The sequence below is a fragment of the Myotis daubentonii genome, chromosome 2 (assembly GCF_963259705.1).
Source record: "Myotis daubentonii chromosome 2, mMyoDau2.1, whole genome shotgun sequence".
Taxonomy (NCBI): domain Eukaryota; kingdom Metazoa; phylum Chordata; class Mammalia; order Chiroptera; family Vespertilionidae; genus Myotis; species Myotis daubentonii.
Genome location: NC_081841.1, coordinates 27,470,401 through 27,487,135, shown reverse-complemented (window position 1 = coordinate 27,487,135; position 16,735 = coordinate 27,470,401). Strand labels below are relative to the sequence as shown.

At 38.9% G+C, this 16,735-nt stretch overlaps 1 protein-coding gene across 4 annotated transcripts; it reads left to right on the top strand.

Moving 5' to 3' along the window:
* The first annotated feature begins 618 nt into the window (after positions 1 to 618).
* WBP11 (WW domain binding protein 11) lies at positions 619 to 15,493 on the top strand. Of its 4 annotated transcripts, XM_059682273.1 has the most exons (13): positions 619 to 782; positions 1,662 to 1,731; positions 2,036 to 2,181; positions 2,957 to 2,988; positions 4,104 to 4,197; positions 6,375 to 6,571; positions 7,468 to 7,601; positions 8,030 to 8,229; positions 8,777 to 8,968; positions 11,269 to 11,370; positions 11,785 to 12,075; positions 13,118 to 13,300; positions 14,533 to 15,493. In XM_059682273.1, the coding sequence occupies exons 3-13, from the start codon at positions 2,118 to 2,120 to the stop codon at positions 14,964 to 14,966; spliced, it is 1,923 nt and encodes a 640-aa protein (XP_059538256.1). In that variant the 5' UTR covers positions 619 to 782; positions 1,662 to 1,731; positions 2,036 to 2,117; the 3' UTR covers positions 14,967 to 15,493. The 4 variants fall into 4 exon arrangements, with proteins under 4 accessions (XP_059538256.1, XP_059538255.1, XP_059538257.1 ...); XM_059682272.1 differs by lacking the exon at positions 1,662 to 1,731 and having other exon boundaries at positions 620 to 782; XM_059682274.1 differs by lacking the exons at positions 619 to 782; positions 1,662 to 1,731 and adding an exon at positions 819 to 1,020.
* The last annotated feature ends 1,242 nt before the right edge of the window (positions 15,494 to 16,735 follow it).

Genomic DNA, 16,735 nt, shown 5'->3' with positions numbered 1-16,735 from the left:
TCGTAAATTTAAAACTGACAGTACATGTATCCCCACATTTCCCTTCCAAAAAGTAATCCTGTAGACCAGCAATCTGGGATCCGATAAGGGCACTGATTCATTCGCTCATGTCTACAAACAACTACTGAACTTCCAGACGGACATGACGCTGGCAAAACACAGTAGCAAATGTATATATATATATATATTCGGGGATTCGTTTCCACACAGATACTCCTAAAAGATCACACTAGCTTACGTCATGAAAAGGAAAAGAAGAGAGTCCCAGAACCAATACAACTCCGGGACGCAGAAACACCACAACACACTGCTCAGTGTGGAATCCGCCGGTCTAAAGCAATCAATTAAGCAACCGGAATTAGGTTAGAATACCTCGGGCCCAAGAGACAGGGCCGTCTTTACACCAGCCAATCATATCCGAGCTGGCTCGTTTTCTTATCTCTATTGGCGTACAGAAGTGTCGATCAATTTGGCGTCTTTGTACTGCGTAACCTTAGGGCGGGCTCTTAGCAGATAACCAACCAATTGGGTTCTGTCTTGGAGCGGAAGCGACTCCAGCCGTGGAGTCCTTGGTTACGCGCTACATTTCCAGGGCCGAGAAACGCTGAGATCTCGGGCCCACGGGGAGAGGAAGTGACGTAGGGACGGTGGCGGGGCGCGAGGTTTCAAGATGGCGGTTGCTGGATAGCTGACCGGGAGCCGCGGTGAAGGCCCCTACGAAGGGAAAGAGGCCGAGAATCCTCCCCTCCCGGCTTCTCGCAGTCCCAGAGCCCAGCAGAAGCGTGAGTGTGCGGGATCGTCCCCATCGGGTTCTTCATCTCGCCCGTCCCTTCCAGGGGCCCGCGCGGTGACCGCGGGGACGGTAGGCCCCTTGGCCCCGCTCTTCCTCTCCGCGGCTGGGGTCTCCCGGGTCACGGACTGGCGGGATCCCCGAGCCTGGGGCGGAGCGGCGACCGGCGGTGAAGCGGCGGACTTCGCCCGGGTGGGTTAGCGCCGCCTCCGGTCTGTCCACGGTGATCGGTAGGTGGCCTTGGGCTGGATTTCTGCACCTCGAGTCGGGGTCAACCGTCGCTATGGTTGCGGCAGTTGCCGCCGCGGTGACGGCTGGCGGGAGCGGGCTCCTTCCCCGGGAGCCGCTCTGCCTGGTTAGCGGTCCCTCGTGGCTTTGTGGCCCGGTTTCCCCGTCGCCTGTGCTTTAAGACGAAAACAGTCGTGTGCGCAGACCGAAGCTCCGCTGCCTTCTGTAAAAATGACTGTGAATAGCCTTCTGGTTCCGCCGGAGCCCGGGGAGGCTTGAGGGAGGGAGGCCACGCGGGTCGGCCGTCCGAGGTGGGAGCGCGGGTGCTGGTCCCCGCTCTGCTGGCTGCCGCGGCCCCGGGCCGGAGGAGGAACCCTTCCCCGGGTAAAGTCGGTGCCGCCGGGGCGCTTTGCCACCTTTGGCAGAAGTCGGGGCAGTTGAACCCTTGCTGAAAGAGGCACTGACTGGTCGTACCTGATAACACCTTTATAAAGAAGGAAAGGTGTCATTGTAAGGTCTACTAAAACTCTACCTCTGGCCTGTAGCGTTCCCTGTAAAGGGTTTATGGTTTTGCTAAGCGAGCCCTGGCCATTGTGTGTGTGTATGTATGTGTATTTAACACACTTTTAAAATGCTTTTTCAGGCCCCTCGGAAGCTTAAGGACCTTCGAGGGGCCACATTATCCTATTAACTATCCTGAAACCCAATCATGGGTATTTTCCTCGCCCCCCCCCCCCAACCCCCTTTGCTTTCTCCCCCCTCAATGTCCTGGTGCTCACATTCCCTCCTTAATTCCAAAGGTATAAAAGGGACTGCAAAACTGTCATTGCATGGGGGGGAAAAAGGAGACATATGTAATACTCTTTGTAATACTTTAAGCAATAAAACAAAATTTTTTTAAAAAATTGTTACGAGAAGAAAAAAAATACTGTCATTACCCAGAGCAATGTTGAGATCTCGCTGCCATCAGTTTGGCTCAGATAAACTCTAATATGCTCTTGTACAACTTTTCTACAGGTTTGGACATTCTTATGTTGATCCTGGTAGCTTTGGTGGTTTTTTTTTTTTGATAAACAAGTGAACCATACAGATTGTCAACATGGGACGAAGATCCACATCATCCACCAAGAGTGGAAAATTTATGAACCCCACAGACCAAGCCCGTAAGTATCCATTAATGGGGATGTTGAAGAAGAGAAGCGGTAGAAATTGTAAGCATTAGGGAATCTATTTCATGATGTCCTAATTACAAGATCAGCAGTGCTAGGAGTCAGTTGTGTGAAGTTATCCAGTGTTCTTGTGGGCACATGATTAACACTTCAAACATACAAAACAAATTCACACCCCTATTTCTAATTTGGTTGAATTGCACAGTAAAATTAGCTTAAAGCAGTGGTTCTCAGCCTTCCTAATGCCGTCTAAGCCTTCCTAATGCCGTGACCCTTTAATACAGTTCCTCATGTTGTGGTGACCCCCAACCATAAAATTATTTTCGTTGCTACTTCATAACTGTAATTTTGCTACTGTTATGATTTGTAATGTAAAATCTGATATGCAGGATGTATTTAGGCGACCCCTGTGAAAGGGTCGTTCGACCCCCAAAGGGGTTGCGACCTACAGGTTGAGAACCCCTGGTTTAAAGCTTTCTTTTTGTATTCAGAATTCTGAACAAATAAGTTTTGCAGGTTCTTTAATATTTCGTGGCATCTTTTTCTTTGTGTTCCTAATTCTTAAGAAAACAAAAATAATGTTGACATTTTTAGTTGGCAAAATTAGAAGGGTGCTAGTAGCATACAGTAAGGTAGAAGCCAGTGATGCCGCTAAAGAATCCACAGTGTACAGGACAGCCACCCACAATATGAATTATGTGTGTTGAGAAAATGCTATAATAATGGTCACGATTTGAAAGGTCTGTATTCTCTCTTTCTCTTTCTCAAGGAAAAGAAGCCCGGAAAAGAGAATTAAAGAAGGTATGATTTCAGATGATCAAATTTGTCACATCTTACATTTGGGATTAGTGGATTTTATATGACATTTTCAATTATTTGCCAGAAAATATACTTTATACTTCTTATAATAAGCCATAAAATTTACTAATCCGAAATATCATATAAATGCTCCTTGACTTAAGATGAGGTTACTGTTATGGCCTGATAAATCCATCATAAATTGAAAATATCTTAAGTAAAAATGCTTTTAATAGCTTAGCCTACCTTACCTTAAACATGCTCAGACACTTATATTAGTCTACAGTTGGGCAAAATCATCTTGCTGCTGCCCAGCATCATGAGAGAGTATCGTACTGCATACGGCTAGCCCAGGAAGGGATCTGAATTTGAAGTACAGTTTCTACGGAATGCATATGACTGGCACCATGGTCAAGTCATACCATGGGAAGCCAGGGACCATCTGTACTTGGAAACTGAAGTAAGTAACCTTGCAGATAGCTCACAATGTGTCACATTGTTTACTTTTTGCCTTTCCCAGTGAGCTAAAGAAATACCTTTGAAAGTAACTTCTTTGTTAGTTATTATAATATACTAGTTTGTTAATAGCTACTGAACTAGTGAATGAAAATAAATGTGATGCTGAATTGTTCATTTTCCTGGTTTTGTAGATGATGAGTTTGTGACAAAGTGCTTCCCAGAATAAGGAAGGATTTACTTGTTAGTATCCTGCGTTAGCATGTTGAGAAAATGTTAAGATTTTAATTGGTTTCAATTGTGTATTCTTGTTGCATTGTTTAGCATTAAAATCCTGCAAAACTTTGCTGGTATATAATTTTAGAATGTAGCTGAAACCTTTGTTTATTAAATTAAAATCTAAAATATTTTAAGTGACTGCTTTAGGTCTCACAAATACTTGCCTCAGAAAGCACATCTAATACATAACAATTATTTACCTCTTTGTCTAAATTTGAAACATTTCTTTAGAGTAAAAAGTTACATAGTTCTGTTTCTGGTGGTTGAAACCAGATCAGAAACCAAGAAGTTCAATCCCAGTTTAAATAGATTCTTAAAGCAGATTGAAATAAAAACTCATGAGTGTCCAGCTTCTTGACATACTGCTCTTTCCTTTTCCTAAGAACAAAAAACAGCGCATGATGGTACGAGCTGCAGTTTTGAAGATGAAGGATCCCAAACAAATTATCCGGGACATGGAGAAATTGGATGAAATGGGTAAGAAATTATTAAAGGGCTAGATTTTATGGCAGGAATAGCAGTCTGATACACAAAGGCAGGCAAGCAGATAATGAGTGAAGCAGAGCAGGCATAAGGAAAACTAAAGCATGGTGGCATCTGACCTTTGAATTTGGTTTCAATATCACAACAACAAAATGGGCTGGTGGGGAGTTAATTGTAAACTGAAGATATCACCTGGAATAAGAGGGAAGCCATTATTTAGCTTGCGCTTATTGTTACGAGGTAATAAACACCCACTTGGCCAGCTCATTGTTTTTGAGAGAAGACAGAAATCTGGCTTCTGAAATCACCTTGGGGTTTTATGTTTGTCTTGTTTTGTTTTTTAATTTTGACACAGTTACCGAGTAAATCTATTAGGCCCCATGAGTATATCAGTTTCCCATTTTTTCCAATGAGATGATTCATAGATACTTGACTACTTAGTAAGGATGTAGCAGAAATCATCAAATACTTAATATCAATTACCATATTGGGGTCCCTCCCCTTTTTTTTCACATTTCATATTTTTATTCAGTCTCTATAGGAATCTTCATTATCACTGCTTTGTCATAACTGGAATCACATGAGGTACCTAGATGTTATCTTTCCTTGCATCTAAGGTAGATAGAGAATCATGTGTGATTCTGCCACTGGAAATTTATTCCAATAACAAATACTTATTTTCTTAATATTAGAACATGGGATTTTTAATTTTTCTTTTTTTAATAGAAGTTTCCCAACATGCAAAATTAGTCAACTCCTTTGTGCTTTTCAGCTGTCGGGTTTTTGCCACTCTTCTTCCTCTGCCACTTTTTAATTACATATTAAAGTGATCTTTATAAGTTTTGTTTACAAAGGTACCCAAAATATTTCAGTGTTTGCCCAAAAACAGTAAGTTAAAGAATTGCAGTGGATCTCCTTGACGATGCATTAAATGGGGGTCCCAAAAAAATCCAGCTTTATGTGCATGCAGTATTACAAGCATTCTAAAGTAATTTGGCAGAGCCTGTGCACTAACCTGGGCAAGAGTTCTGGGCCAGGCTGCATGATGCCAAATCTTTCCCAGTTCAGTTGTAACTGATCCACTTGTTGCCTCTGGTCTAAATTCCAGTAAGGACAAATGCTGTCCTCCCAGTATTAGGATATTACCTATTAAATGATCCTGCATTGATTTAAGAAGTTTAATCGCACCAGGAATACTATGGTGTAAGACAATACCCTCTGGTTTTGAATAAATTGACAAGGTTAATAGTTAATGAGATTTAGGGAAGAAGATAATTAAACTTGTTATTCTTTAAGGAAAAGGGAGAAGGGAACACTATATCAGCACTCTAATTACAATTTAGAAAACTCAGTACAAACTAATTTAATCAGAAAAAAGAAATTATACATTGACTCCCATAATTTGGAAATCCCTGGGGGCTGCTGACCTCAAAAACCCAGATATCATTATCAAGCCTATTCGTCCCTCTCTGGTCTTTTGTATGTTATCTTTATTCAGAATACTGCTAATGAATTTCTTGGGGTGGAAAGTAGAATAAGTATGGGAAATGAATGGTGGTTGGGGGACAAGGCCACACACAGATAGCTCTAGGTTTATTTCATCTCATCTCTGCTTGTGAAAGCTTCTCTCTCCCACATCTGCATTTTAAACCTCAGACAGGGATCTGGCCCCAGTTTGGATGGTGTACCATTTGATCTCTGAGTCAGTCACTGGCAAGGGTGATGGAGGGGGGCAGGTCTGACTGACCAGGCAGACTTGGGAAGAGAAGGTTATATGGCAGCGAGACAAAGAACACCATAGTTAAGTGATGAGCCAGACACGAAAGTGCCCAAGATCTCAGAATTAAATGACAGAGCCAGGGATATAGGTCTCTCTGGCTGACACTTACCTATATCAAGTCATTAGCATAGAGGAGTGAAAATTGATTTTTATTATAGTGATGATGGAAATTAATTAGGTGACATTTCTTAGGAAAATACAATAAATGGCCCTCTTTAAAAGGTGTAATTTTCACAAGTACCTATTGCAGTTCTTTAGAAATTGTAGAATATATCTGGTGCCTAGCTCTCTTTTAAAAATGTTACCATAAAGTTTTTTTATTAAATCATTTGACAACCTAAATGAAGTGACCTTTTTGAGTTTAATTCCATAATCTGCTCTTTTCTCTCAGAGTTTAACCCAGTGCAACAGCCACAATTAAATGAGAAGGTGCTTAAAGACAAGCGTAAAAAGCTGCGTGAAACCTTTGAACGTATTCTACGACTCTATGAAAAAGAGAATCCAGATACTTACAAAGAATTGAGAAAGCTAGAAGTAGATTATGAACAGAAAAGGGCTCAACTTAGCCAATATTTTGATGCTGTGAAGGTAATTAAATTTCTTTTGAAAGAGAAACTAAAGTGTTATATTTAGATTTGCGCTTAAACCTATTAATGGGAGAATTGATTGTTGAACCTCTTACTCTTGGCAATTTCTTATCAAACTGAACATATACAAGAAAAATTAATCCATCTGCCAACACAGTAATAGACAAAAACTGGAAATTGCTCGGGTATTTTTAAATATCAAAAACAAAACATACCAAACTTCTGTAGTTATGATTCCATTTGTATGATATTGTAACACAGGAAATGAATTGTAGCGGCAATTGTTTTGGGATAGCACTAGGGATTAACTGGGAATTAGTATGAAAACATGCCGTTGTCAGAACTCATTGAATTTTAAATGTCATTGTAAATTTTGCCTCAAAATAAAATTGTAAAAAACCAAATGCTATAATTTTTGTAAAGTAGGTAGTATGGGTCCCATTTACAGAAAAAGAAAACTAAGATAACTTGCTCAGTCATGCAGCTAATACGTGACAGAACTTCATCAAAGGCAGACTAATTTTAGAGCCCAAGCTCTGCCACTGGAAGTGTACTGTTAATTCATATGTGTTATTTATCATTCAGAGTATTAAATATGGTGACTTTAGTACTAGACACTGAGACAATTGGACTTCTCTAAACAGCAGCTATTTCAAACCAAAACCAAAAAGAATTCATTGATACAGGGAGAAAAACAATTGGGTATGGTTCTTTTAGAGGAGATAGATTTTTTTCAACTTATTGACAGACTGGAAATATTGATTAGGACTGTTATTATCCTGTGACATTTCTGTTAGGTGAAAAGCAAATCCCAAGTTATTCAGCTGACACTGAATTTTTAGTGTCGAGTTTGTGGATTACTCTTACCCTTCAACTAACAGATTCTCTCTGTTGCAGAATGCTCAGCATGTGGAAGTGGATAGTATCCCTTTGCCAGATATGCCTCATGCTCCTTCCAACATCTTGATCCAGGACATTCCACTTCCTGGTGCCCAGCCACCCTCCATCCTTAAGAAGACCTCAGCCTATGGGTAAGTTGTAGCATAATCAAATTGCATGTATTAAAAGCACCTCTGGACTATCTAGAGCAGTGGTTCTCAACCATCTGGCCCTTTAAATACAGTTCCTCATGTTATGACCCAACCATAAAATTATTTTCGTTGTTACTTCATAACTGTAATTTTGCTACTGTTATGAATCCTAATGTAAATATCTGATATTCAGGATGGTCTTAGGCGACCCCTGTGAAAGGGTCGTTCGACCGCCAAAGGGGTCGCGACCCACAGGTTGAGAACCGCTGATCTAGAGCCAAAATTAATGCAGCAGGAAATAAAAGACAATGTGAATATAAGCAGCATCTGAACTGATTAAAAATGAAATTTTAAAGTCCCTTGGAAATTGTTTAGAAGAGGAAGTAAATACCACTGTTAATGTGATACCTATAAAATTTTCTTTACAGACCTCCAACTAGGGCAGTTTCTATTCTTCCTCTTCTTGGGCATGGTGTTCCACGTTTGCCCCCTGGTAGAAAACCTCCGGGTCCGCCCCCTGGTCCACCTCCCCCTCAAGTCTTGCAAATGTATGGCCGTAAAGTGGGCTTTGCCCTGGATCTTCCCCCTCGCCAACGAGATGAAGACATGTTATATAGTCCTGAACTTGGTAAGGCGTGAATGTTCCTTTTGCTCTTACAGCCTTTCCACTATCATTTTTTTGTTGTTGGCCCCGTTTCACATCTTGTTCACCACCCTCAGAATTTGGGAAATAAATAAGGATACCATATATATACTAAAGGATGGATAAATCATAGGATCTAGCCAAGTAAAAGCATCAAACATAACACAGCATAGAACTGTTTATTGTGTTTCAAGTTGGGCTATTCTTAGAAATACCACTTACTACCAATTCCTAAGACTTAGCTATCTGTTTCCCTTTCAGTTTTGTCATCTGCGCTGAGTATTATTGTATAGTCACAGTGATTGTGTATATGTGTATGTATACAACCTTCTAAGTGTAATTTATTTTCAAATTTGAATTTTCACTATTGCCAAATGAAAATATTGTCAGACTATCTGAATAGCTGAGATCTACATAAATTTTTAAAACAATTATGTGTTACATAATGAGCATAATTTTCTGTGTTTTGGAGTATCAAGTAAAGGAGGATCCAGACATAGTACTTGCTCCCTGTTCCCTCCTCCCTTTTCAGCTCAACGGGGTCATGATGATGATGTTTCCAGCACCAGTGAAGATGATGGCTATCCTGAGGACATGGATCAAGATAAGCATGATGACAGTACTGATGATAGCGACACTGACAGATCAGACGGAGAAAGTGATGGAGATGAATTTGTGCACCGAGATGATAATGAAAGAAATAACAATGAAGAAAAAAAATCAGGTATGTGCAGATGAAAGTTCCATGGTATTGATCAATAATCAGGACACAGACCGAAGGTCCTGATTTATTAATTTATCTGTGGAAATAATTGTGAGCTCCTTGCAAGGAAGGATCATAGCTGTATTCTTTATATCTCAGCTATCTCAAAGTTCTTGACACATATTAAGTACTAATGGATGTAAAAACAATTAAGCCGTGTATATAATAAAAATGTCTATGTAATAAAGTTCACTTTTGGGGGAAAAGATAATAGCTATTCAACAGCATAAAGATGTACTCATGGGCATGTACAGGAAAGAAAGGAGAAAAACCACATAACTATATTGGGAAAACCACATGCACATTTTTGTTTTCTATTAAGTCTATTTAAATATCTACATTTGAAGCCCTTTATATTATGTGTGATCATGGTATATTACCAGAACCATAATTATACAAATAGGCCTTTGAGTGGAGTTATGATTTAATGGAAACAGGTTATATCCATAATGTATGTTATGTGTTTGATTATTATAAATTCAGACTGAGTTAGGTGTGATTTTAAAAAGTAACTGACATTCATCAAGAAAAATTCAACCATTGTTATAGGTTCTGAGCATTATAAAATGTATAATGCATCACACCCCAGTAGTCTTAGAGCTTCTTTTGGAATTATTTTTGTAGCCTACACTTCTGTATTTATGTTTTAATAAGACTACCAATATTAGTATTTATAATGATGACAATTTTTTCTGTTTCTTACGAATTATGGTTGCAAATGAAAAAGCTAGTTTAAAAGGGTGGATAGAGAGAACTGGTAATGAAAAATTATGGAGCACCCTTACTATGGAGCTAGTACTAGAAAGTAGAAAGCCCTTAGAGCAGCGGTTCTCAACCTGTGGGTCGCGAACCCTTTGGGGGTCGAATGACCCTTTCACAGGGGTCTCCTAAGACCATCAGAAAACACATATATAATTACATATTGTTTTTGTGATTAATCACTGTGCTTTAATTATGTTAAATTTGTAACAATGAAAATACATCCTGCATATCAGATATTTACATTACGAATCATAACAGTAGCAAAATTACAGTTATGAAGTAGCGACGAAAATAATTTTATGGTTGGGAGTCACAACATGAGGAACTGTATTAAAGGGTCGCGGCATTAGGAAGGTTGAGAACCACTGCCTTAGAGCCACAGCGGCTTCCATTTCTTCTGGGACCTTGTGATCTTTGCCTTATTTTCCTCTTTCTGACAACTGGTTTTTTTAACATGTACTTATCACTGCACACTTGGTGATCAGTGCATTCATTCAGATAATTACTGAGTTTTTACTATATGCAAGGCATTTTTGCAGACACTAAGGATGTGGTGTAAACAAAACTAAAGCCCGCCCGCATGGAACTCCTATCCTTTTGTAAATGTTTACCAAGAATGCTCCTAATACTGCATCATTTCATATGACATTGAAAAGTGTCTAGTGAATAGCTTTTTTGTCAGTTAAGAAGTTCCTTCTAGATCTAGTTTTCTAAGAACTATAATAAATACTTTTTAAGCATCTGTCAGAATGTTACGTTTTTTATTGTAATGAACTGCATTATGGCTTGTCTAGGGTAAAAGGCAAAAGATTTACATTATAGCTTTGTGATGTTAAACCATCTTGCATTTCTGGGACCAGTCTTATGGGTTTACAATTTCTTTTTCTTTTTTAAACTGTCATTCAATTTGCTTATATTTTATGTTGGCTAGTTATTAGTTTTGGTATCATTTATTATATCATTTTGATATCATTTAGTATTATGCTAGTTTCATGAGTTCTGGATAGCATTCCATCCTTTCCTGTGCCCTTTTACAGGAAATTTTTGTAACGTAATGTTTGGTGAATTTCTTTGTAAATATCATTTTAGCCAGGTGCCTTTTAGTGAGTAAATCTTGGACTACCATTTCATTTTTATTTAGTCTGGTCATACCACTTCTTTTACCAATTTTAGTAACTTATATTCTTAAAAATTGTCTATTTTTATCTGGGTGTTCAATTTTATTGGCATAAAGATGTTATTAGTATTATTGAAGTTGTGTGTTTTTTTTTAAAATCACTTTTAAATCACTATAGCATGTATTTACCAGCAGTTGGCACTTTATATACTACCTTTAATATGGCTCTCTCTATCTGTGCTTATCTTCTGCAAAGTTTTACAGGAAATTTACAGGCAGCATTTGTGTCTAGTAATTTAAGGCATATGTTATTTAGTAAGCATTTACTGAATTTTGTTGATGCCAATTCACCCCTCTTTCTCTCCCTCCTCTGGCACCTTAGGTCTGAGTGTACGATTTGCAGATATGCCTGGGAAATCCAGGAAGAAGAAGAAGAACATTAAGGAGCTGACTCCTCTTCAAGCCATGATGCTTCGAATGGCAGGTAAGGTAGGGAAATAGTGAATCACCTTTTGGTATTTCCTCATGCCAGTTTCTTTACATATGTTTTCCCAATTAGTATCCCATCCACCCTGAAATAAGTAACAAATCCTCATTTTACAAAAGGTAAGGTTTGGAGACATTAAGGTGCCCAAAGTTACACACAGCTAGTAAGTGGTTGAACTGGCATTTAAATCCAGGTCTGTCTTGTTCTAAAGCCTGCTCCACTATGCTGCACCAGCACAGAAGAGTAGAATGCCACTTGATTCTTCCACATCTTAGGTATTTTATTGAAGAAGCCTATTTTGGTTGTAAATTTTAAGAAAGCATTTATTGAGCATATGTCTTCAAGCATCACTCTTTTACAGGCTGTAAAAAATTAGTCAACTCCATGTACCTGGTTTAAAATTTCTTTCAGGTCAGGAAATCCCTGAGGAGGGACGAGAAGTAGAGGAATTTTCAGAGGACGATGATGAAGGTGATTCTGATGATTCTGAAGCAGAAAAGCAGTCACAAAAGCAGCATAAAGAAGAATCTCTTTCTGATGGCACATCTGCTTCTTCACAGCAGCAAGCTCCCCCACAGTCTGTTCCCCCTTCTCAGATACAAGCACCTCCCATGCCAGGACCACCTCCTCTTGGTCCTCCTCCTGCTCCACCTTTACGGCCACCTGGACCACCTACGGGCCTTCCTCCTGGACCACCTCCAGGTAAGCATTTCCATATTATGAGTAAATAATTAAGTCCACATGTGGTTAGAGTGAAGTTACTCCAAAAAATATATCATTAGTATTGATGTTTTCTTGTTTATCCTAGCGCAATTCCTTAAGAAATCAAGGATTCTCAAAGGATAGATAAGTGCAACTGGTTTATTCTTCCAGCATTGTTTGCAACTTAGTTTTCCTGATACCCATCTTTTTCTCCCAAGATCTTCCTTTTTCATCATTCTTTAGTTCTGATTCTAGCAGGCAGAATCTGGAGTATTTAACCAAGAGTTTATTTAATACTACTTTTTAACACTTGATCTTAGCCAAAAGGCCAAGAAGTGATAATAATACTACTTTTTAATATGACAAGTTGACCCCATTTAAAATTGTTAGCCAGTGGTACTAGAACACAGTAAATATTATCTTATATCCTTTGGTTTGGGGATTATTGGATGTCAGTGTAATCTTTATAGTTAGAGACGAAAGTGTTAACCAGGTCTTTGGCTTAAAAATATAAAAAGTTTATTTACAATATGAAACAACGTATAGAACTTCTTGGCTTTTCGTGATTTTATTCCTTCTCTACAGCCAATTAAGTTTTCTTCAATTGAGTTCATCTTTTTCCTATGGTCCAAAGCAAAATGACCTATCTTATGTCATTCTCAGTGGTCCTTGTCTTTATCTTAATGAGTTTCAGGAGGTCATTAAAGCACTTTACTTTATAGTCCATTTTCAGCTCATGTTGGAACCATTTAAAAATTCTTCTCACCTTCATATATTTCCAGCCCAACAGAGCTGTGATTGCGTATCCTTTTAGTCAGTGCTGGGAAATAAAGAGGTGATCCGAAAGAAATTCAGTACCCTGTCTCTGGTGCTCAGATATTTGTTGGATGAATTCTGCTTCCACACATTTCAATCAGTTTTTGAAGTTACCTGATTTCAGGTTAAAGTGATAAATCATACCACATTTGAGTTACCTTTATTTATATCATGGTTACTGCTTGATATATATTTGTTTGACATGAATTTATTTTTATCTTTTCAGGAGCTCCTCCGTTCCTGAGACCACCTGGAATGCCAGGACTCCGAGGGCCTTTACCCCGACTTTTACCTCCAGGACCACCACCAGGCCGACCCCCTGGCCCTCCTCCAGGTCCGCCTCCAGGTCTGCCTCCTGGCCCTCCTCCTCGGGGACCCCCACCAAGGCTACCTCCCCCTGCACCTCCAGGTAAAGCTTTTGATTTCCAGAGTGAACACTTGTCTACTGTACAGGGTGGGGCAAAAGTAGGTCTACAGTTGTGATATGCAATCACAGTTTATTCTTGTAGTATTATTAATTATTGTATCATTTTCTGTTCAACCAACCGTGAACCTACTTTTGCCCCACTCGGTATATTTTATTTGCTCTAGGACATATTTTCACATTTCAATAACCTGAAATGAAGGGGTATCTTAAAATGGTGATTTTAATTGCTATTATCCTGGGTTGAACTTGAGTTCTTTCATAGAGGATTTGCATCACTTCTGCCTGTCACTTGAGGGACTCTGCAGCCAGAGACCACTTTGGATTAAACTCTCCATTTGAGTTTTAGTTCTTCATTTATAATTGAAGTGACTCCATACATCTACATCAGTACCCACTTGAAGTTCAAAATCACAAGGGTGGTGGTGTTTTTTTTCTCAACCCAGTATCAGTGCTAGATATGCATTTCCTGTGTTACTATGTGTGGCAAGTGTAATTTTGGTTTATGGCACTGACCGTCCCAGTTTAATATGAAGGTCTTTTAAGCCCCCAGCTTGGACATTTTTTTCCCCTCTCTTAGTTGTATATGGAATATTTATGAGTTTGCATAAGCTGTAGCATCTTAGATTTGACAAAAATTGGTACTTAATATTCATTCATAAAAATGGCAACTGAAGAAAATTAAACCTGCTATTTTTGGTAAAATGTTGATGGTATGTCTGAACCGTCAATGGAATTTCAATTCTTTTCCAGGAATGGTGACATATTGTGATCAGTTACAGTATTTTATTTCCCACTCATGGAGTTACCATTTCGGGTAGAGGAGTGGTGTGGAGATCAAACCCCAACTTTGTCTGCACTATACAGCTAGAATAGACTCTTGAACTGTCAAATTTGAAATTTAACTATTTTAAAATCATATTTGAAACTAGTTGGTGTTTTCAGTTTTACTTTATATTTTAAAGTAGTACATTGTTAAGAGAAGAAAGCACTACTATAAGTATAAAATACAGACTAAAGGTGAATATTGTTTTATAATAAATAAATTCCTTACTATCAGAATATATTCAAGTTTCAAATAGTAAGCATGATTTCAGCTTATTTTATGTAAATTTTCCATTTTTTTAAAAGTTGTCAGCCTGTTTTTAACACCTTAGTCGCAGTTATATTTTATTAGTTCCTGTCGTGTTCATCAGCCTGTTTTCTCCTTCATTTAGGTATCCCTCCACCTCGTCCTGGCATGATGCGCCCACCTTTGGTGCCTCCACTCGGACCTGCCCCACCTGGGCTTTTCCCACCGGCTCCCTTGCCAAACCCAGGAGTATTAAGTGCTCCACCCAATTTGATTCAGCGACCCAAGGCGGATGACACCAGTGCAGCCACCATTGAGAAGAAAGCCACAGCAACCATCAGTGCCAAGCCACAAATCACTAATCCCAAGGCAGAGATTACTCGATTCGTGCCCACCGCACTGAGGGTCCGTCGGGAGAATAAAGGGGCTACTGCTGCTCCCCAGAGAAAGTCAGAGGATGATTCTGCTGTGCCTCTTGCCAAAGCAGCCCCCAAATCTGGTCCAACTGTTCCCGTCTCAGTACAAACTAAGGATGATGTATATGAAGCTTTTATGAAAGAAATGGAAGGGCTGCTGTGACAACTTTTGATGCCCGAACACACTTCTGTTCATATCATTGGTTCGTGGAAAAAGAGGCTCTTAGGAAACTTAGGCAAAAGAGCTACTTTTATTGTCAGGGTATTTTCTAATTTCAGTTGAAGGAATATCTTAAAAGGTTAGCCTTGTTTGGGATTCACTGCATACAAGAGGGTATTTCACTCAGGCTAGGTTGGTTACTGAAGCAGTCCTGCTGCAAACGTCCATTCCCTTTCATACCACCACTTTCGTCCCATTTCTTCCCCTCCAATCCTTTGGAACTTGTGATCTGGGGCATATTTGTTTTTGATTCTCTTGTGTGCTGTGGGCTCTGGAGTAGAGATTTTTGGGGGGAGGAAACAGTTTCTTTTACTCCATCTTGCCTTTTGTGTTTATTTTTAATATTTTCTTGTAAATATTTTGTAATATTGTAGTGAAATGGATCACAACGTCATTTCCTAATACCAAGCAAGACGTGTGGGAAGAAAATGTACAATTCCTTAATTAAAATTATTTCCCACTGACCTAAACTTTTGAGTGTTTCATGAAATAAATGTTCTACCCCAAGATCCTCTGAGTTCCTAATAATGTATAAACATGTTATCTTTTTTATGATCAGAAAAGTACCTTGGGTTTAAAAGTACAGAATGAGAATCTTACTGAAAATGAGATTAAACTAAGTTTTAAAGGATAAAGAAGAGAAATAATTATTTTCCCTCAGAACTACCTTGTTGACTTTAAAAAAATTGAGAGGTGTTATTTATTGCTAAGAACATATTTAGTCTTATCCTCAAAGATGACACTTCCCCCAGAGCTTTGTGACCTGATTAAATGGCAAACCTTTTGAAACATTTTCAAAACTATTAAAAAATCAGAAAAGGTTACTTTCTTTTTTGAATGTGTTGAGTTTATTAAGCTTTTCTTTATAAAAGCACATACAATGAATAAGAATGCTTAATGATGTTAATTTGCATTGATAATATTTCATTTTCAAAGTGCTTTAATCACTAACTCATCTACCCTGTAATTCTGGGAAATGACTTTAAAAGATATTTTCGCCATTTTAGAGATGAGAGTATCAAAGCTGAAACGCTCGTGCTTAATCCAGTGGCCCAAATAGATAGTGTATTCCATAGGCAGACACACACATGCCTGCACACACACACACATAATGAAACAATGTATGCATTGCATTTAGGCTAGGCATACCTATTCTTACTTCCCATTATATCTTAGATCCCTTTCATGTGTACCTATAACATAAAAAATATATTTATTGAATAATGTATGAAAGAGGGAGAAGTCATTGAATATATGTATAATAAATTGTTAATACTGTAAAACTCAAAATAGTGTTTGGCACATGGTAAATATGTTTTTTAGAACTATATTTGCATTTCAGAATGAGACCTGTGGCTATGGGTATGGGATAGATGGACTCAAGGGTGAAAGACTAGGGGTGGGAAGACACATTAGGAGACCACTGCAGCCGAAGATGGAGGGTACCCAGACAGCACAGGAGGGTGGAAAAGAGTTGAAAGATTTATTGCAGAGCTAGAAAGCACAAGACTGGATTATCAATTTAATGTAGGGAATGAGGCAGAAGAGAGTAATTTAGGGTCTCCAATTTAGGGCTTGGGTTGTGGGTAGCATCAGTAGGGAATAAAAGGTGTGAAGCTGTAGAGGAAAAGGATGGTAGAACAGCTAACATACGGTGTTTACTGTGTGCCAGGCATCCTGCAAAATGTTTTATGTGTATTAATTTAATCCTT